This window comes from Protopterus annectens, chromosome 10.part0, assembly GCF_019279795.1.
Source record: "Protopterus annectens isolate FY-2018-M chromosome 10.part0, PAN1.0, whole genome shotgun sequence".
NCBI lineage: Eukaryota > Metazoa > Chordata > Ceratodontiformes > Protopteridae > Protopterus > Protopterus annectens.
The window spans coordinates 1,025,984,029-1,026,005,803 of NC_056744.1; the positions used below are offsets into that span (position 1 = coordinate 1,025,984,029).

General features: G+C 41.8%; 1 protein-coding gene across 3 annotated transcripts in view; it reads right to left on the reverse strand.

Annotated features, from left to right (window-relative positions):
• The window catches only part of ACADM (acyl-CoA dehydrogenase medium chain), a 633,245-nt gene that overhangs the window by 479,848 nt on the left and 131,622 nt on the right, over positions 1 to 21,775 (reverse strand). For all 3 annotated transcript variants that reach the window (XM_044085786.1, XM_044085785.1, XM_044085787.1), the window contains one exon: positions 21,585 to 21,654. In XM_044085786.1, coding sequence (XP_043941721.1) covers positions 21,585 to 21,654 — 70 coding nt within the window. The remainder of the gene's footprint in view (positions 1 to 21,584; positions 21,655 to 21,775) is intronic.

Below are 21,775 nucleotides of genomic sequence, written 5' to 3' on the forward strand. Positions count from 1 at the left end.
CTAACACCTGAAATGTTTAGGAAAAAGTTTTGTGAGCATAGACGCAAGGCAGATGAAAGTGTGTGTGAATATGTTGCTGAACTGAGTACTTATTTTCATAGCTGGGTGAGTGGATGTCAGGTCACCACTTCTGAAGGGCTGGCAGACCTTTTGGTGCAGGAACAAGCCTTTAGCACTTTGCCTGAGGACATGAGGATCTGGTTAGCTGATGGACAATGTGCTACTTCAGATGAGTTGAGGAAGAAGGGAGATCTATACCTGGCCAGCAGGGCAGCCCTGCACAGGAAGCGGACCCCAGTACTGCTCATGGGTCTAAAGGAACCCATGGTGGGCAGCACAGACTGCCACAACAGAATCTGCCAGTAGCAGGGGAAGCCTCTAGTCCAAGCACACGTCCAGGACCTAGGGTGAAATGTTTTGAATGCAACCAGTGGGGCCATGTGTCATACAGGTGTCCATGAAGGCATGGTAGGGAACCAAAGGTGAGGGAGCCAGTAAGTGGGAAAGACAAAATGCCAATAATAGGTTGTCTTGGGACAACAAGTGTACCAAACTACCACCAAAGGCTATATCCTATTGTAGTGAATGGCAAAGAGGCCATTGCCAAGAGAGAGACATCCTCCGATATAACCATTGTAAAGCCTGCAGTGGTTACAGAGGAGCACTACTTGCCTGAGCAGTCCACTCCAGTCAGGGCTTTAGGAGGAATCCCATTCCAAATACCTTTGGCTAGGGTTCACCTTGACTGGGTGGGTGGAAAAGGAAGCCAGCAAGTAGGTGTGTTTGAGGATATACCTGCAGATGTTCTGATAGGGAATGATTTTGATAGTGCAGTACCCTGTGCTTGTGCAGTTACACGCAGTCAGGCTTGGAGACAAACATGCAAGTCTGGTAGCCTGGGGGAGACCCAGACAGACTGCATACTTTTAGCCAGGACGGGTGAGGTGGTTACTTCAGGGAGGGAGCTACACTGTAGCAGTGAGACTGAAGGGGAGCCACAGCTGCTTGTGGGTACTGATGTTCCCTTGGACAGAGTGACTGCAAAGGTAGAGGTGAGTAGTAGTACCCAGGCTGACAGTGAGGCACCACTGTCAGAGGATGCCAGACTTCCTGTGGAAGGGGAGCTGGGAAGGGTTACAAGGAGAGAGTTGAGACAGGCTCAGCTCTCAGACCCTACATCGCAAGGCCTGAGGCAGGTAGTTAGCAAGGCACCTGATTCTCAAGGAAAGGGGGAATCTGTATACTGGGACAAAGGGTTACTATACAGACAGTGGACCCCTGTGGGAGGGATAGAAGGTGAGAGTACAGCAGTTGGTAGTGCCTACAGACTACAGTCTGGCGCATCTAGCCATAGCCCATGATATTCCCTTTGCAGGTCATATGGGCACAAAATGTACAAAGAGGCGTATTATGCAGAACTTCTATTGGCCTGGAACTTCCAGAGATGTAACGGTACTGCAGGACCTGTGAGCAGTGCCAAAAGGTAGGCAAGGCAGGAGACAAGGGGAGAGCTCCTTCGATGCCTTTGACCGTGATTGAGGAGCCATTTCAGAGGGTAGCTATGGATATTGTGGGTCCTCCAAGTACCCCATGTTCCACAGGGAAAAAGTATATCCTAGTGGTAGTGGATTATGCTACACAATACCCTGAGGCAGTGGCTTAGTCCTCCATTGAGGCAGAGAAGGTGGCAAATGCTTTGTTAGAGGTTTTCAGCAGAGTAAGTTTCCCAAAAGAAATAATGGCGGACCGAGGTGCCAATTTCATGTCAGACCTGCTGGCTTATCTGTGGAAGTCCTGTGGGGTGAAGCACACGAGGACCACCCCTACCATCCCCAGACTAATGGTCTTGTTGAGAGGTTAAACTCTACAAGCAAGTCCATGCTTACGGGCATTTGCAGATCAGTTTAAGAGGGAGTGGGACAAGTATTTGCCCCATCTGTTTGCTTACAGAGAGGTTCCCCAGGAATCCACAGGTTTTTCACCCTTTGAGTTGCTGTATGGGCATAGGGTGAGGGGACCTCTAGATTTAATTCAAGATGAGTGGGAAGGTGAGTGTGAGTCTCACAAGGAGTCTGTTGTGGCATACGTCCTAAACGTCAGGACAAGGCTCAGTGAATTCATGGATTTGGCCCAGGAGAACCTGGCAGAAGCTCAACAACAGAAAAAGGTGTGGTCGAGCTAGAGAGTATGCTGTGGGGCAGCAGGTAATGGTTCTCATTCCTGTCAGACACAACAAACTGCAAGCAGCTTGGGAGGGATCCTACAAGGTGATAAGAACAGTAAGTGATGTTAACTACATGGTGGAACTGCTAGGCAGACGGCAGGGGCACAAAGTGTACCATGTTAACATGATGAACTCGAGCTGACACCTCAGTGGGAGGGGTAGCAATGTCCCAGCAGCTATCTCCTACCCAGGTTCGTTAAATCTGAGCAGAGTTGCAGGAATTTAGGGACATGTTCACTGGGAAACCAGGGTGCACCCACCTGGTGCAGCACCAGGTGGATACAGGACCCCAAAGACCTATTAGGCAGGCCCCTTATAGGGTGCCTGAGACAGTCCAACAGGCTCTGAGGGAAGAGTTACAGGAGATGTTGGCACTAGGGGTGATTCAAGAGTCCAACAGTCCCTGGGCCTCCCCAGTGGTGCTGGTGCCAAAGAAGGCTGGCAGCACCAGGTTCTGTGTGGACTACAAGAAATTAAATAGTCACACAGAGTCGGATGCTTACCCCATGCCTAGAACAGATGAGGCCCTAGAGCGGCTGGGTGTGGCTAAGTATCTTACAACCATTGATTTTACCAAGGGTTACTGCAGGTGCCCTTGACTCCCAGTGCTAGAGAGAAGTCAGCCTTTGTGGCTCCTTTTGGCTTGTATGAGTTCACAAAGATGCCCTTTGGGATGAAGAATGCACCAGCGACTTTCCAGAGGCTGGTAGATCATATCCTAGTAGGTGCTGGAGGGTTTGCCCTTGCTTACCTAGATGATATTGCCATCTACAGTCATTCCTGAGCAGAGCACCTTCAACATGTCAGGGAGGTGTTGGGCAGACTACAGAGGGCAGGGATGACCATTAAGCCAAGAAAATGTCAGGTGGGTCTGGCAGCAGTCTCCTATCTAGGGCATATAGTGAGGAGAGGTAAGATAAGGCCAGAACCTGCCAAAGTGGAAGCCATTCAGGCATGGCCTGCACCGGTTACTAAAAAGCAGGTGAGGACACTCTTAGGGACAGCAGGGTACTACAGAAAATTCGTCCCTAGTTATAGTACCATAACTGCTCCCATCACAGACCTGACAAGGAAGAACAGGCCAGATAAGGTAGTGTGGACCCCAGCATGTGAGCAGGCATTCCAAAAGCTTAAAGAAGCTTTGGGAGGACCCCCTGTGTTAGCCAGTCCAGATTACAGCAAAGAATTTGTTGTGCAAGTAGATGCTTCGAACCATGGGGTGGGGGCTGTACTTAGCCAGATTTCTTCAGGGGGAAAGAGCACCCAGTGGTTTACCTCAGTCGTAGGCTCCAACCCAGAGAGGAATGCTATGCAGCTGTAGAAAATGAATGTCTAGCAATAGTGTGGGTACTGCAGAAACTTCAGCCTTATCTGTATGGAAGGAAATTCACACAGATCACAACCCTCTGACATGGTTAAACAGAGCCAGTCAGCAAAATGCCAAATTGCTAAGATGGAGCCTGGGGTTGCAAACATATGTTATGTCAGTGCAGCACTGCAGTGGAAGTAGTAATGCCAATGCAGATGGGCTCTCAAGACAGGGAATGGGGGCAGGTATACTCACACAGACCTAACCCGAAAGAAAACACTGTAAAATGTGAACTTCAAGACTGTAGCAACATTGCCATCTGCTGTAAGGAAAACTAAGCCAAGCATTTCAAATGTTCTTTGAAATTAAAATTATGTTTTTTATGTCCTTTGAAGTTAGAATTTGTTGTCGATGAGTGTGGAGTAAGCATCTTGCCTATTGTTTTAAGGCTAAAGTTAATGACTAAAATTTACATGTGGAATGTCCTTTATTGCTCTAAGTGTAAAATAATGTAATTGTAGTTTCTGTGGCCTGGGAACCAGGAAAGTGTAAACAAATGATGTAATGATTATCAGAAAGAGAAGTTATGTACCTACCATAACATTCCATGTTAGTTGTCTTCTTCTCGCCTTCTTTCTTGCTGGTTGGGTTCGGAGCCGATCCTCGGCTCCGACTTGGCCATCTTCTAAAGCTCGAGAGCTGCATACTGGCTCGAGGCCACCCCATATCCCATGATGCCTGGCACTAGATACCCAGATCTCGTTTGCCAAGACTAAGTACAGACATAATAAAGGAAAGGATCCTATCCTGAAAAATATAAAACCTCCAGAGAGGCTACTAGACAGAAAGGAATAGCCAGAGAAGACTCAGCCAGCGAACAAAAAACTATAAGGAACTCTTCTCGGTCTACAAGTATAGGAGGATGGAGGGTGGGACGCAAGAAAGAAGGCGAGAAGAAGACAACTAACATGGAACGTTACGGTAGGTACATAACTTCTTTATGTTAAGTTGTCTATCTCACCTTCATTCTTGCTGGTTGGGACAGCATCCCTAGCACCTAAAAATCTGGGTGGCTCATCGGAACAAACTCTTCAGAACAGATGAACCAAACTCAGCTCTGTTCCTGGAAACCAAATCCAACTTATAATGCGAAATGAAAGTATGTGGGTTGGCCCACGTAGTCGCAGCACAAATAGATTCCCTGGGCAACCTAGCCTGAAAGGCCACAGAAGTGGCTAAAGCTCTGTGGAGTGACCTTTTGGTTTAACAGGCAATTCTTTATTCCTCAGTTGATAGACAAATGTGATGATAGAAGTCAACCACCTGGACAAGTTTACTTTTGAGACTGGAAGACCTTGTTTACCCTCAGTATAAAAAAGGAAAAGTTGATCTGATTTTCTGATGTCCTTAGTTCTATGTAAATAAAAGCGTAGTTGCCTGTGAACATCTAACTGATGCAATTTATATTCCGCCCTGTTGGAGCGGTTGGGAAAAAAAACACAGGGAGGTCTATGGACTGATTCAAGTTATTTTCTGAAGAGACCTTAGGAAGAAAGGAAGGATTCATCCGGAGAGCAACCCTATCATTGTGGAACACTAGGTACGGAGGACAGGAACAAAGAGCCTGCATTTCCGAAACTCTTCTGGCTGAAGTAATGGCTACCAGAAAGAGAGCTTTCCATGATAAAAACTTCAGGGAACAAGAAGCTGCAGGTTCGAAGGGAGGCAATATTAGAGAAGCTAAAATCAAATTTAGATCCCACGGAGGTGGGGGATCTCTCACTGGAGGCCTGAGCAGAGAGGTACCTTTGAGAAAGGCTTTACACAGCTTGTGTGACATATTATTTCCCAAAAGGCCAATGTGAAAATTTGAAATTGCAGCTAACTGAACTCTAATTGTACAGTAAGCGGATCCATAATGGAAGAGTTCCGCAAGAAAAACCGAAATGTAGTGTATAGGGGCTGAAAAGGGGTCTATACTCTTAATCTCTGCCCAGGAAGAAAAACGTTTCCACTTACTAGCGCAAGTGTTTCTAGTGGTAGACTTGTGCGATGATAAAATAATTTCCTGCACAGACGGGGAGATATCTGGAAGCCTGGCTTAGGTTGGAAGTGGAGCAACCAAGCAGTGAGCTGGAGAGATTGCAGGGATTGGTGCAGCCCAGCCGACTGATGGATCAGAAGGTCTAGAACTGGGTCCAGAGTCCAAGGCTGCTCTAGAAGATGATGATGCAGGAACGGATACCATATCTGTCGAGGCCAGTAAGGAGCAATGAGGATCATTTTGCAGCCCAAAACGGTAGCTTTCTGTATCAGTTTTGGAATAAGGGGAAACGGAGGGAATGCATAAAGAAGTCCCTGAGGCCAATAGTGGACTAGAGCGTCTCTGGGGGAATGTCAGGGAAATGTCAGGGAAGTGGAAGGGGAGTGAAGAATTTGTGGCATTTGCTGTCGAAGGGGGTGGCAAAAAGGTCGCAGCAAGGCTGGCCCCATTTGCGGAATATCTGGTCTGCAACTACTTGATTCAGAGACCACTCGTGAGGCATGAGAATTGCTCTGCTCAGTCTGTCTGCTATGACGTTGGACTTCCCAGGGATGTGCGTTGCGATCAGAAACAGTTTGGAAGAGATCACCCACTGCCAGAGTTTGAGTGATATTCAACTCAGCGCTGTCTTGCTCTATGTAAGCAAGTTACTTTAGAAGTATGTTTTCCTGTAGAAATAGCTAGGACTAAGTTTAGACTAAGTGTGTTTCTGTTATGTCAGAACTGTACTATGGAATTATTTTAAGTTTCTTAGTGATCTCTGAACTCTTGAGTAGCACTGTGGTGTAGTAGTATTGTCTTATGTTTTTAGTATTTATTATTAACTATTTTAAAATCTTTTATTTGTGGCTGGTTTGTGTAGAGACAAGTTAAGCTCTAGAATACATTGCATATTTATAGAGTTTATTGTACAAGGCCACTCTAATAGGCACCATTTAATCACACTTACCAATTGGATAATATTGCACAGTAATAACTTGACACCCTTTTAATGGCCTTTGGGTAGCTGAGAAATTATTAGCTGGTGGTGGCAGTAATTACTACTGTATAGTTTGGGTAAAGGGGCACAGCTGGAGAATCTGTGTCAGCCTTTCCCAGGAGGGTCTGTGAAGTTGTATAAATACTTATCTCAAAGTGTGTCAGCTACATGGGCAGGGACACGAAGCACTGGTTGGACAGGGAGGGTACTGGAGGTTAGCTTGCCAGCTAGGCTGCGATCTGGACCCTATAGCTGTGCCAGTGGGGAGTCTTATTGGGGACCTGGAGAGCAAGGGAGCAACCAGCCCCAGACTGACTGTGATCTCTATGTGCATTTAAGGGAAATTGTACTTAAATGTGTGTATTTGTTATCCCTTCCTCTTATATGAGACATCCTCTCTGGTGTTAGTGGCGAGGATTGAGGCTCCTTGATTGCTGGGCTAGGGCGTGGCCATCACAGCCTTTTTTGGTGGGGTTATACATCTGGAAGGGGCAGGGATGCCATTCTTGAAGTTGTGGAGAATGGAATGACGTAGCCTTTGGATTTTATGCTCTTTACCCAATTGTCCTATTTGATCCATGCCTCTAGGTGAAGGGACAGTCTGCCCCAGACTGCCTCCAGACAGGAGCAGTGGAGCAAGCCTTCAGAGATGCAAAGGTTGTTTCCAGGAATGACCCATGAATCCCAGGTTTAGCAGACCCCTTCTGCCCCTACTGTGGAGTCCATTAAAGGGGTCCTCCTCTGCCAGTGTTGCCCCAGTCTGAAGAAGATTCAATGAGAAAATACTGGGGTGTTCTGAATCGGAGCACTTTGAACTTCTTTTGATACCTGGAAACAGGGCCAATGTTAGCATTTTGGGGGCACCAAACAAATGTCAATCTGGAGGCCCCTTGGGCACTTTTAGTCTAAGTATGATCCCGTCACTGCCCTCCTAACCAACAAACTTTCAGGAGTAGTATGTACAAAATGACCTGTGGCAACACTGCTCACATTACAACAGGTCTATATGCCACTCTCTGTTTGCCCATAACACAAAGGGACAGTCACAGTTAGTGACATTAGGGCTGGACTTGGCTGAAGTGGCGCCTTAGGCACTGCCTACTTACTGTTTCAGCCCCCCCCATATTCTCCAGTGGCCCTGTTTCCCACTATCTTGGGCTCCCACATCATGCACATTACTTTTTTACTCCTTTTCCTTACATTTTGCCTTACCCTTCAGCTTTTTCAAAAAAAAAACTAACTTTCTATATGCTCTGATGTGTATTTTAATTTTTTTCTTTTACAAAACCTTTTCATCCAAGGATGGCTTGAACAGAAATTATGATTAAGGAAAGAAATTAGGTGCTGCTTTTCAGCTTTCATTCTCCTTTCTAAGCACCTATCCTGATCAAGACAACATAGTAATTTAGGAAATAACTCAATTAAGCTAATGCCCCCAGAAGCCACAGAGGTTATGGATGCTCGGGGGTGGGGGGGGCTGTTTTAGAGTATTTTCCCAACCTTTAATCCAATGGTGGCCTAAACAAAAATCAACAGGAAGAAAAGAATTTCAGTCTTATTTTTTTTTCTTTCAAAGAAAATGTAAGTTGTGCCCATGGCTTAATGTTCAAAGCTGAGAAAACAGTAGCTCACAGTAAACGAACAACTGTTGTGAGGATACATGTCCTATCTGGGAATACTGCCCCCCCCCCCCGCAAACACAGCCAATGCCTATGCATCCCTCTGGTGTTAGATTGGGATGAAAGCAGAGGTTCAATCTGCCACAGTCATAGATTTCAATGGACTGCTAACATACATATACATAGCATTACTCCTCACCCCTAACTCCCAAAAGCAGCCACCTGTACACGTCTGTTGCGTGACTGCGAGGAAAGTGAAAAAAAATTACTTCAGTAATGTAGTACTTTGTTGCTCTTAGACAATACACTGCCTCTACAGTGACCACACTGTCCTCAGCCCAAACATAAGTTACAGTGACCTACTGTGAACAACTAACATTTGACTGTGAAGAACATTAAAGTAGTAATAACCACACACACCCTATAACATACAGCAACTTTTTGTACTACCACATCTTAGCAGGGTGGTTTTAAAATGGATGTGGTTGAGAGCAGAAAGCATTATCAGCTTTATACTAACAGTGGCATATCACAGTCCTATTCATCAACAGCTTTTCTAGGGTCCCACATAGTCATGCATGATTACTTGCTGTGTCCATTTATACAGTCTTGGGAGTGGGGACCACCAGACTCCTAGAAGATCAAAGTGTTTGAATGTTCTGTGATGTATCTTATGTCTTATTTTGTAAATGTAATTACTTGCTAGCTGCAATTTGTACTGATACCCAGAAGAATAATGTGTGTCCCAGCATTAATGTGTGTGCACAGATAGAAATCTGTTTTTTTTTAAATACACACACAAGAATAAGACATAGTAATACCAATTTTACACTGATAACAGAAAATGGCAATAGACTGTGCAACACTGGTACTGACACACCAGATCTGTGACTGCTGTTTAGCAGTTGTCAAACAGCAGCAGGGTAAGTTGCTTTTATTTACCTCATTGAAGAATAATGCATACATGTTACTGTCCCTCATTTCAGAGAGTTTCCCTGATTTTGCCTCATAATTTTGCTCTGTCCTTCATAAAAAAAAGTTTGATTTGCTGGTAAGCCATTCAGGATTACAGACAGTCGAGTAAATCCAGACATCAGAATTTTACACCTGTTATTGTCCAAAAATGCATGCTGATAAAAAGTTACCTTATGTAAGTGAATTACTGTAATATTTAAAACATGTTCCTGATTTCGAGACTTTAGTCTGTTATTACATTTTGGCACTGTGCAGAATTCTTCAGCAAAGTTCAGAGTTATAGTACCTGGTGTTTTGCAAGTATTTATAAAACTCTCTGAAGGAGAAAACCATCCTTTAAGATTAGAAGCAGCAGGTCTTCTTAAAATCCGAGGTGTGCGTGGAGATCAGTTACTCTAGGCTGCTGATCTCCCTAGTGCTTACATTGCTCGTATTCATTATCAGCTTCATCCTAAAAGGGTCATATTAAAGCACCGCTCAGGTGAAAAAGTGTGATCAGGAAAGGAGTACTTTTTTCCCTCTTCATTTTTCCCCAATCAGAAGCAGGTTTTGTGGGGCCCCTACGTAGTCAAGGATGATTACCCCCCCCCCCGTAGCCATGGATACTGGAGGTACTCAAAGTTGGCTATGTTTTTAGTTTTAGTGGAGAGAATGCCCACCAGTAGGGTTTAACTAAGCCAAGGGCATTATGTCAGTAGCAAAATAGTTAATGGAATTGCAAAGCCTGTTACTTGATAAAACACTGCTACTATTACCGCAGATATATTTCCGGTTTATAGGAGACATAAATGAGAATTATTACCCACCTGGTTTATTAAGTGTACAAGATTACTGTACTAGCTTTTGTTAGTTTAAAAGACATATTGCAAATTATGAAGATAAGATACCTGCTGTGCCCGCCCCAAGTGACAGGGGTCCCCAGTGACTTCAAGGTTTGCTGGTGTCTAAAACAGACTATGCCTGGAAAAGGACCCCTAAGGTTTCAAAATCAACTCCTATGACAGACAGCATCTTACTTTCTTGCACACACTGAAAAAGAGTTTTTCCCTGACCTTGGTTCTAAGAAGTGATGATTTATCAAAGGGGGCATTAACAAAGAACATCTTGAAGCTGCCTGTAAAACTGCCCAAGTGCAGCCAGGTAAAGTATCTCATTGTTATACCAGTGCCTGCCTCTCTAACCGATCCATCAGCTTCAATATGAACTGCCTCATAGAAAGCGGAAATGATTAGCATAGCTGCTACCCAAGACTTGAGTGTCAGAAGTGAGTTACTCAAACTGTCTGTTTTGTTGGAGCTCTCTGGAATCTAGACATATGGCTCAAATGATTCAAACACTCCTCTGGCAAGCATCTGCTTGTTTCCCCATGCCATCGAGGATCGACTGCTATATTGTCATCAGATGGCTCCTTACTGGTGACTGCTGCTACACTAGTGGAGTTCACTAGAGGGCCCTTACTCCAATTCAGTTTGCCCTTAGGTGGGTGAAGAATCTTGTCCATCTTCTATGGGATGCTGTTCATAATGTTAGGCTCATGTCATGCCTTCTCTGCCACAAGATCCATCATGCAGCTGCCAGGAAAGGATCATCCAGGAGACGGAGATGGCGCATCTGAAGGTCTCGAAAAGAACTTCCACATCCAGGGAAGGGGGGGGTGTAAGCCAAGTACCTCTGCCATATTAACCCTACAATTTTTCCAAACCTGGTGTCCTCTGAAGGGATCAGTAGAGACCCTTCCCTTTCATCAATGTTGGTGACTTGGGTGAGAAACTGAAGAGCAGGGGAGTAACTGTGCTTCTTCTTACAAGTATGCTTTCGTGGTGGCTCCAAAGACAGCTTATCCAAAGGACAAGAGTACTCATTACGGCTCTGACAGAGGCACTACCTAATACCTTCAGATCTGGTGCTGAAGCTGGTGGATCATCCCCTGCCTGTGTAGGACAGGTTATCATCATTCAATAAATTCAAATGCCAATGAGGACTTGTCAGCACTGTGTCATCCCTAAAGAAAGTGGACATCAACTGAACCTAATATGGAGGCATCAAAGCCATTTGACAAGACAGCTCCAAAGTTGAGACTGGAGTCAACATCTCAAACACCGATAACTTAGATACTGAAAATGGAGACAAATGAAATGGTGTCAAATGAAATAGTGTCAAAGACACGGCATTGAGAGACTGGCACATATACTCCATGGACTCTGAATTAACTGGGGCAGAGTGAGTCAGACACCCCAAGAGATACGATCCTGCCAGTACTATTATGTATTTCTTGGCATTCAGTTTTACCCCATGGCTCTGAAAAGTTATCTGTGTCAGCCCTTCCTGGAGAACAGTAGTGTTGGTGGGTGATTTTATGACTACTCGTAATTTGCAATCTGCAAATTTGGTCAGCTAGAGGCTCTTGACATTAACCTTGACTTCAGAGAAGTAAATGCCAAACAGCAGCAGCCCCAGGACCAACTGAGTTGTTGACTGAAATTTTAAGTTTTGACTGTCAGAAAGCTTAAGAGTGGCTTCCACTGCATATGTCTTTTTAAGCTACCAGAATGTATGGAATTAAACTGCGTTGACACGATCAAGTTACAAATTACACCAAGTCACACTGTGCTATATGACTTTTGCTTTAACTTTTGAGGTTAGCCAACTGCACTTAAATTCATTAAACTTACTTGGACTGAGAGGAAGCAGCCTGCCGTGTATAGATTCTTTGAGGTTCCAAGAGGTTTTTGAAGAGGGGCAGTGCTTACTAAGAACATCACTGGGTCACAATTAAGACTGGTTCATTTTAATTACAAGCAGTTCCAACACATTCTGGAACAGACCCAAGGAGCAGTAATACTACAAGAATTATGTTTGTGCTTAATGTTCAAAGTGACATTACAAAGCAGTGGTCACTCGTGTTTGGAAGGTCATCTACTTGCAGACACTTAATTTGGATACCTGTGAAGACAGTATCGAATATGGTGCTTTTGTTAGTCCCTTGGCATGGTCTAATTGGACTGTTTGCTATAAATGGTTATTTAGAGCTAATGCTCAATAAAGTTGCAATCTGACAGTGTCCTGCCAGTCAGCACCTATTTCCTACTGGCACATAAAGGACCCTAAAGAGCTGTAAAAACAAAAGCTCTAGCTCACACTTGTGTAGTAGTTTTCAATTAATAAAGACACAATGATAAAGCAAAAAGTTACACTTGTTCAAAATGCGCCTCCAGGCTATCTGGGAAATACAGGAATGGACTCAAGCAGTACCACTTCTGAAGTTAATGTTGACTACTGCGGATGCTCACTTCAAAATACCAAAGGTAATTTGCATGCATTTAACAGTTTCAGAAAAGGCAGCTATAGTGCCATGAACAATGTTTCATAAGGAACAGCCTAACTAAATGGGCCAATCCTATAAAATGGTATAAAGCACTACAATTCTGCTAGCAGCCACTGAGCTATGACATAGCAGAATGAAAAAAGTATTTCTATGGTAGTACACTAGGATGAAACAACTAGGCTTGAAATTACCTCTGGGTTGATAGCCTAGTAATCTCCTATGATCCTATGAAATGGTACAAATCACTACAATTCTGATAGCAGCCACTGAGCTATGACACAGCAGAATGAAAAAAGCAAAACAAAGCTGTTGACCCCTAAGCATACACCATTACAGCTTGCAGGCACCAACTTCTGCAAAAACAGTGAAATACAGAGCTTGTAACCAGACCAACCAGACCAACAAAAGTTCATAAAAACTTGAGGCCAAGCACAGGCTCTAAGAAACAAAATGTTTGAAGAATAGTACAGAGCAAATTAATGCCCAGAAAAGAAATAAACTTTTTCTCAAGATAGCATAAGTGCTGGGCTGCTAAAACAGCTGAGGATACAGAGTTGGGCCTGTGACATTATTACTGATGTAGAAGCTGTTTATAGAGAAGTCACACAGAACACATAATACTCACTTGTGTCAAAAAGTCTAAAATGTTCCACAAGAAAACTTAGTTTTGGACAATGAGCCACATGACCACAGTCATCTCCAGGACTGATCAAGGAAGGCTAGATGACCAGAACTAATCAGAAAGACCTCAGCCAGAGGACTGAGGACCACAATCTTTGCTCTGCAGAGGACAATAGCCATGCCATCAGACTGAGTCACTTGGCCAAGTAAACAGTATCTATTTTTTTCCTCTATACCACTCACACTATCAAGATTCGTAAGTCCCTCAGGCATTGTAATGGTGAAAAAATTTGGGACATTTGCTTTTATCGATTCTCTGGTGGTAGGTCCTTGTAATATCTATTTTACCTGTGCTGTTATAATTGAAACAGCCTTGTTTTAGTAATGTTGTTCTTGTTTTACTAGCTTTTTTGATTTAGCTGAATCAAGGTATCCAAAAAGTAAAAGTAACATTCAGTATCAATCAAGTTAACTTATGTAAACATTTCATGCTTTGCAAACCATAAGGTTCAACTTTATCTATTTTACATAAAGATGGGTTTTACATTAAGCTACTTTACTGGTGATTGTTACCACAAAAGAGTTAAGATATCAATTATACAACCTACTGCATGATTTACTTATTGCTTTTGTGATCAGGGTAGTCTGACTGCAGTGTGGTAGCCCCATTTTCAGAGAAGACCCAGAGCAAAATGTCAGTTACAAAATAGGCAGCTTTATACAAGAGAAAGAAATATAAACCTAAAAGTTACAACATGGACATAAAATACAAGAAAGGCAGATATACTAGAGGGGGGAAGGGTGGCCTAATGGTTAAGGTGTTTGCCTTACAAACACAAGGTGCAGGGTTTGAGTCTCACCAGGGATAATTGGCTTGGCTTAAAATGGCTCACAAGGGCAGTTAGTTTAGTACTAATCTAATCTATAATCTAAAATGTGCACTCAATAAAATACAGTCTCATCGCATAGTAATACAAGACACATTCCCTTATACAGCAAGGTTTACAAAAAAAGTTATGTACTTGCCATAACATTCCATCTGCGTTGTCCATTTTCATTCATTCTCAACCTATGGGTCAGAATTTGATCCTCACATCTGACTCAGCCATTACACTAGCTCGTGGCCTCTAACAAACTCTCAAACTCCTTCCCTACCCATAATGCACCACCCCTTGCATCCCTCAGATCTTGCTCGCAGCTTGACAGGAAAAACTTAAAGGAATAACTATTAATGAAATAAAAAATAAAAGATACAGTTAATCCTGGACAAGAAAATCTCATGAATCAAATATGAAATATGGAGAGGGATGCCATATTTGAAGCATAGTACAATGGAGAGCAGTGTGTTGAAGACTCTTGCTCCTCCAGAAGTCATTAAATAGAAAAGAAAGTGGGGACTGGTGGGTGGGGAGTTGAGAATGAATGAAAATGGACAACACAAATGGAATGTCATGATAAGTACATAACTTCTTTATATGATGATGTCAAGTTTCATTCATCCTCAACCTATGGGTCAGAATCCCTAGCTATCTGACCTTTGGGTGGACTCCAAGGACTGATATTTCTGGGTAAGACTGAGCCAAAACAAAAAGGAAACAAAAAGACACAGCCGTACATGTATCATCCAGAGAGACTCTGGACTAGAAGTCACAGATCTAACTGAATGATCATTTTGTGATTTTGATAAGGAAAGAAAGTTCTGTATATAGACAAATGACAGGCAATCTGTCACACTATCTAACTTGGAACACGTTAATGATATATTTGCCAATGTGTTCCGTTTGAAGGAAAAGACTGGTTGAACAAACTTCCTACATGTTATATATATTGTAGTTGAGAATATAACTGTCTAGTAGCAAATGATAAATTCATGATATAATTGTTCCTTATTTACAGAGTGATTCACCATCTTAAAATGGAAATATTTCAAGGTGTATACAATCAAATTTAATTTGCATAGTGCAATGGGATCTGTATAGTAGGACTGTCCGCAAAGGATACCTAGTAAAAATAACTTTCACAGTTTTGTGAAAATTTGGGAAGAATCCTGTAATCCTACATAAAAGTAGAGACAGCTGTGAGTTGCAGTTTGAAAAAATTGAGTCTGCGCCAAGAGAATCCTTCTCACTGCTTTCCCCACATCATCTTCTGTGAGGCTTCCGAAAGAAAGAATAGAATATACAGGAGAGCCATGTATTTTTAGAAAGAGGGAATGTACCTTGGAAGAGACCAGATCAACAGACAGTGAATATCATGGCCTAGGCAAGTTATCAAAGTAGAAGGTCCAGTTATAAATGGATCTAGTTTGGATTATGTCAAATTCTACCAAGTATGGTCAGATAATTTTGTCTTTCTGGGATCCGAAGATTTAGTTGGATTATGTAACTTAAGTCTTTTGACAGTCGAGGTTGAGAGTGGATTTTAATGAAACCTGTTACTGAAGAATCCGAAGCCAAGGAAGAAGATGGCTTAGGAGATGAGGTATTAGAAGATTTAGCTTTTAGAATTAACTTATTCAAAAATCTGATGAAGTAGTACTGTAATAAAAGGAGTCGACAAAGTCGGAGAATTGAATGAGTCGAAGGCTGGGAAGAATTTTTCTGATTCTGGTCTACCCCATAAGTTAGGCTTCATCCTTCACTTCTGAAGAGTTTCCTAGTGAAGAACCAACAGAAAGATACAGATATGAGAAGAACTGGTGGAGAGGAGATAACAGACTGTCAGTTTTAGATTAGAAAAATCCAGGAGAACAGTGTCTGAATGTCTGGCTCAGGATCTAGAATTCAAGGAGGTCAATGAAACTAAGGTCAGAGTGAAGGAAAAACATATTTGTAGCGATCAGTGAGGAGTAGTAATAGCAAGTTTGTCCATAGACTAAAACGGGAAAAATTGTTTGACGAGGACAGTAGGATTCCAAGAGGATTACTGTTCTGTTCCACTTAACTGATTACTAAAAGACATTGGAAATCAGGGGAGATGTATGAAAGCATACAGAACACTGGGAAAGTTAAAGATGGAATTGAATTTGTTAGTCAGTAGATTGATATATCTTCTGCATCAGTACAGGTGGTTGCCTTTACAATGAGCTGCTGATTTGTTTAGTTTGAAAAGGAGAAGTCGCTCAGTTATTCATGTGATGGGGGCATCAATGTGAAGTAGTTACTGATCTCATCAATCTGATGGGATACAAAAAGGCATAGCCAAGTTAGTGCTGTCGACTGATCAATTATTTCTGTTACATAATTGTATAGCTACAACCCATGAGGTAGTAAAAAGGAAACCTGCTCAGTTAAGTTTACTATGACAGGAATGTGTAATGCCACTAGAATGCAAATGTAAGAAGTTATCCATTGTGAGGCATGTCCTTAGGGTTCTTGATACCCGGGATAAGTTTGGTTCAGTCTAGTTTGTTGATGTACCCAACTACTGATGTGCTATGGTTTTAGGTAGAGTAAGGATAAGGGGACTACCTTGAAAAATAATTTATAAATCACATCCACCAGAAAATAAACTGTGTGGATACCTGGGTTATTCTAATAAATACGAAAAAGGGTTGAGAAAGGACAAAGTGAGTGGTGAATATATGGAGGAGTTAGGAAAATGAAAGTAAATTATATAAACTGCAATAACAATTCTCTGAACTCAGACTTTTCTAATATAGCTTGCAGGATAGTCAGACGGAAAAACTATTAACTGTAAGAACCTTAGGAGGGGTGAATAGCAGACAGAAATCTAGATATATTCAAAATGGACCTTCTTGTAACCCTGTACGTGTGTCATACAATTCAGGAATCTGAAATGGAACACTGTCGAAAAATAAACACACCTCAAAAAGTTGTCCTCTATCCCAAACTCTGCATCAGACAACCAGTGTTTTTTCTTTTTTTTTTAACTACTCATATTACACAACTTTATTATTCAGCAGTGCCCATTTGCATACTGGTCCTGTGCAGTATTGATATGATCACTATCCTTAACTTTCCAAAGGAGTTAGGTGAGAGAAAAGGGAGAGAGAATTTTCAAAACATGACTTACTGTGCAAGACTGAAGTCTATGAGATCCAAAAAAAATGTTATGGTCCGAGAAAGACCACTAGGATAGGGGACAAATTACAACATGATGCAAGCTGTCAAACCGGAGGAAAAGCCAAGGATCCTTAGAAGGTCCCGGTAAGTTTTGGATCCAAAGCAATCAACTTCAAAACTTTATATATTGTCCTTCAACAGCTCTTAACCTTCCATCCCCAAAAAGAGGAACGTTGACCCTCATAATGTACTGTAGAACAAATGGGCAAAATCTGAAACACATACTCAAGGCAACTGTAACCAGGAAGGTCATAGGATGGTTAAAATATCCTGGTTTTAGATATGAAAAAGATCTTTTAATAAGTAATATGATTCATTTGTATTTACCATGGATATCTGTTAAATTTCTAACATAGAATGTGTGTCAGAACCTTTCAATGTGGAATTTCGAAGAACCTGAATTTAAGACTCTAAATGGGGTATGCTCCTAGCAATGAGGTACATTTGAGAGGTTGTGTGTCCTTGTCAAGCCTGCCTTACGGATACGAAGGTCCAAGAGTAACCATGGAAAAAACTCAGAACTGGCAATAGTTAAAAGTTTCGGATTCAAGGAAAAACCAGGATCCAAAAGGGACTAAAAGAAAAATGCAGACACTATTTGAAGTAAAGACTCGGTTAGTCGAGGTCAAAGGTCCAGGATCCGATGGAGGGACACCCTGCCCAATGTAAAAGGGAACTCTGCTACAGTTGTGTATCGTATAATAGACTGAAGTAACTCAGTATAGGATCAGAAGGCTGCCTCAAATCTCCGGATTCAAAGCCATAGGATCTAAAGTCTTCCAGCACCTCTCAAACTATATTTGAGAAAAGGTGGGCAAAAGGTCTGAAAACAAAAAAGTCACTTCCAAAAATTTCTTTTATAAAAGGAATGTTCGAAAAGACAGGCCAAATGTATGAGGCAAAAAAAAAAAAACTGGACATCGAGAGGAATGCTTCTCAGTCCTCTCCAGAATATCTCTATGAATCTCAACGCAAGAAATCTGGACAAAGCCTAAAAGAATGGTGGGGCGGGGGTTATAAACTTTTAAGTTACTAGAGTTGTGCTAGCATGGATTTTCTGAAGAACATGAAATCTGAAACCCAAACATATGTTACTTGATGACCTCAATCCTCTGATATGCCAGTAAAACAACGACTTTATGAGCAACAGACCCCTATTTGAAGCAAAAAACTGGATTCTGCAGAAATCTGTACAGTTGAGAGGTAAGCTCTGGAGCCAACTATACCAGTTTTCAGATCTGAAGCTTTCGAATCTGACCAAAAAATGACAGATGTGCTTATCAGGCATGGATCAGACAAAAACCTGCATCAGATCTGAAAAGGGTGAGGTCACTGCAACACCCGGATCTGACACCGTGACTCTCCATTTGTTAGAGCAAGGGAAAAAAAAAAGAGTGGTTTTACGCTTTATCCATTCAGTAAGGATGTGTCAGTCCTTACCAACTTAGACAGTTAAGATAATAACAGATCTGGCACTAACATGAACCCTCTGGAGGATACCAACATCTGAAAATCAAAGGACTACTACTTTCTGACTTCAGTCCTCAACAACCTGCCAGTGATTTGCTGGAAAGCAGAATATTATGAGAAACGGACCTAAAATATTAAGTCACACCAGTGTTAAGAAGAAACACTTTGTAAGAATATTGACGGTAAAGAGGCATGATCTAACAAAGAGAACCAAAACCTGGGATCCAGTAGGACGGATCTGGACCATGAAACAGTCCACTGGATCCCACAAAGCTTCCACTAGATCAAAAGCTCACTTCTCAAGTCTGCCAGAGAAAGAAAGAAGAACCTGACAAGCCAGTGGCTCTTCGTTTTCTTCTTTTTCATTTCTTTCTTTGTTTTTTTTTAAATATTGCTCCTACAGAGCAACAGGTCTACTTCAAATCCTTTGAAAAGTGTGTGTTGAAGTCTGAAGCTCCAGCAAAAGTCATTGTCTGTTACCCAGAAGAGGAACAGAGTAAAGCAAAGGCCAAATATCTGAGCAGTTTATAGATGTGATTGGAAGAAGGTTAGAAGGCACAACCTTGGATCGGACACCTCTATGACCAGGCACCAATTAACGTAAAATGTAACCACTCTTTGTCTCTTCCTTAGTCAAGACACCAAAAATTTACAACTCTTGAAGGGTCTTATTTAGTATTTGGGGGATTGAAGCCCCAGTGATGCTGCACAGCAAGAAAATGCTAGAATGTATTTTAAGTTTGTGTGTTATATAGGTTGAGTCTAGCACAGAACTGCGGCATACTGCAGAACGTCCGTAACTAGGAATACAGCGGGAAGGAAAAGGTATCTTAAAAGTGGTAATCCTACAGAGGAGAGACATTAATCTTCTTAATGCAGTTGTTAGAAATTTAAAGAGATAACAGCTACAAGGGAGGGAAGCAGATAAAATATATAAAAGTCAAATGGTCAAGAAGCGATAAAAACATATATCAAGAAGAAGATAAGTGTTTATTTTATAATTTTCCCTATCTCCCACTCAGAAGTTTGACAGCTGAAGACAGCCATGTCTAGATACTACAGCGGCAAACGAGATCTGAGGGATGCTAGGAGTGGTCCATTATGGATAGGGAAGGAGCTTGAGAATTTCTTAGAGGCCACGAGCTAGTGTAAACAGCCAAGCTGAATTAGAGGATTGGATCCAGACCCATAGGTTGAGGATGAATGAAAACTGACATCAGATGATCAAATTACAATTTTACAGAGCTGTGGGAGATACAAATAGAAAGCAGACAGGAGGTGAGGAAATGTGAGTAGTGTGTATATTTGTTAAATGATATACAGAAAAAACAAGTTGGAATGAAGTTAATTAAAGTAGGAGGTACAAGGTAGGGAGTATGACGTTGAATTCTGCTGCAGGGAAAAACTTTTCATGGTGTAAGTACAGACAGAAGAAGTGGCAGTAAGGGCAAAAGGATACAAGATAATTAAATAAATACATTTGTTGTTTTTTCCCCCCCTTTTTTGAGGTATGCATGCATAATGTAGGTGTGTAAAGGCTTTTTTCTCATTCTAACAAAGTTCATTCCCAAATATCTTTCATAGCTTTTTACATGAGGCTGCTATTAATTAAGACTATTCTCTTCAAATGTTGTATGTTTACTGACTACATGAAGAAACTTTCAGCGAGTGCTAAAGATGTCAAGCTAACTTGTTGAAAGCAACTTTCAGGGAATCTCAAACTTTATTTTTTTGCAGGGAGACAACCCCCTCATACCCCCCACGTGAGGACACATCCCAAAGCCCCCAGTACATATACAGACCACCTCAATATCCCATAACTGTAGTGAAATAACAGTAGAGAAAAGGGAAAGGGGCTGGAAGTGATTTTCAGCAAATTTACTTTGCAACATTAGCACTTGGTAAAAGAGTGCTCAGACAAATGGCAGGCTCCCTTTTCTCAACACTATTAGTAGTCTATTTTGATAGAGTGTAGTGCCTCAACACTGATTAAATGTAATCAGTCAGATACAAAATGCATTCATCTAACTCTATGAAATTTGTATACATGAAAACGCACATCTGCAATGTTTCACTGTATCTAGGTCATGGCAAAAAATAAATAACAAAATGCACTGTAATCCAATCCAACTACCTACTCAAAACAAGATCAGCAGAAGGGATAATCAAATTCATAACGTGAAAAACAAACCTGTCCACTACCAGCTGCACTGAAGTCCAGAAATAAAGATACTGCACTAAAAGTGCCCCAAAAGAACCATACTGAAAGGTAGAGTGTTGTGACTGAGCTAGCGAGGTCCCTGCTGTAAGAAGTGAGGCCACAGAGACATTATTCAGAATGGTTGGGGAATCTCCTTTAAAGTGGGAGTTTGAGAATGGGTATTTATATTATGAATTGTAAATTAAGTACTAACTGAAATTAATATTCATATCACATTTCTTTTTACTGTACAATGCATCCACAAAAAGCCACATAGCATCAAGAAACAGGAAGATGATTTTTAAGCAGCTGGGGCTATCGTATGTAAACAGCCTCCAACTGGCTACACAACTACACTGGAAGGAAGTTTATACTACCTACTGTTACAATGTACATACAAGTGCCACTGTAATGCATATGGGAACAATAAAAGTATGCTTCAAACCATGTTTTAGCTCCTGCTGCCATTTACTAAGTATTACACAGTATAAAAAGAAAGGTACCAACAGCACTGGACATAGTCAAAATAAAGATAAAGATACAATAATGTCATCTACAAGCAAGCTTTGCAATGCTATATGCAGGCAATGTTTGGAAAAATGGAAGCTTACAGCCTTGCCAAACATAAATACATATTACTTTACCCATCCTTTCATGAGAACTACCAGACCAAGTACTTGGCAAGCTATTTTAGCCAAGGCCATCAAAATACAATTAGGTTTAGCTTGCTTACCACAGGTCTCTGGAATATGGGTGTTCATCAAGCCGAGCTCCCATGCTCTTCTTATGAGAGGAACAGGATACTAGATACAAGACAGAGGAATACAATGCATAAAAGAGGTTCAGCCAAACACTTAAATACATTTATTTACCTATTAGTCAGTTGGGCAGACACAGTCAAGCAGACTTTCTTTTACAAGTTAA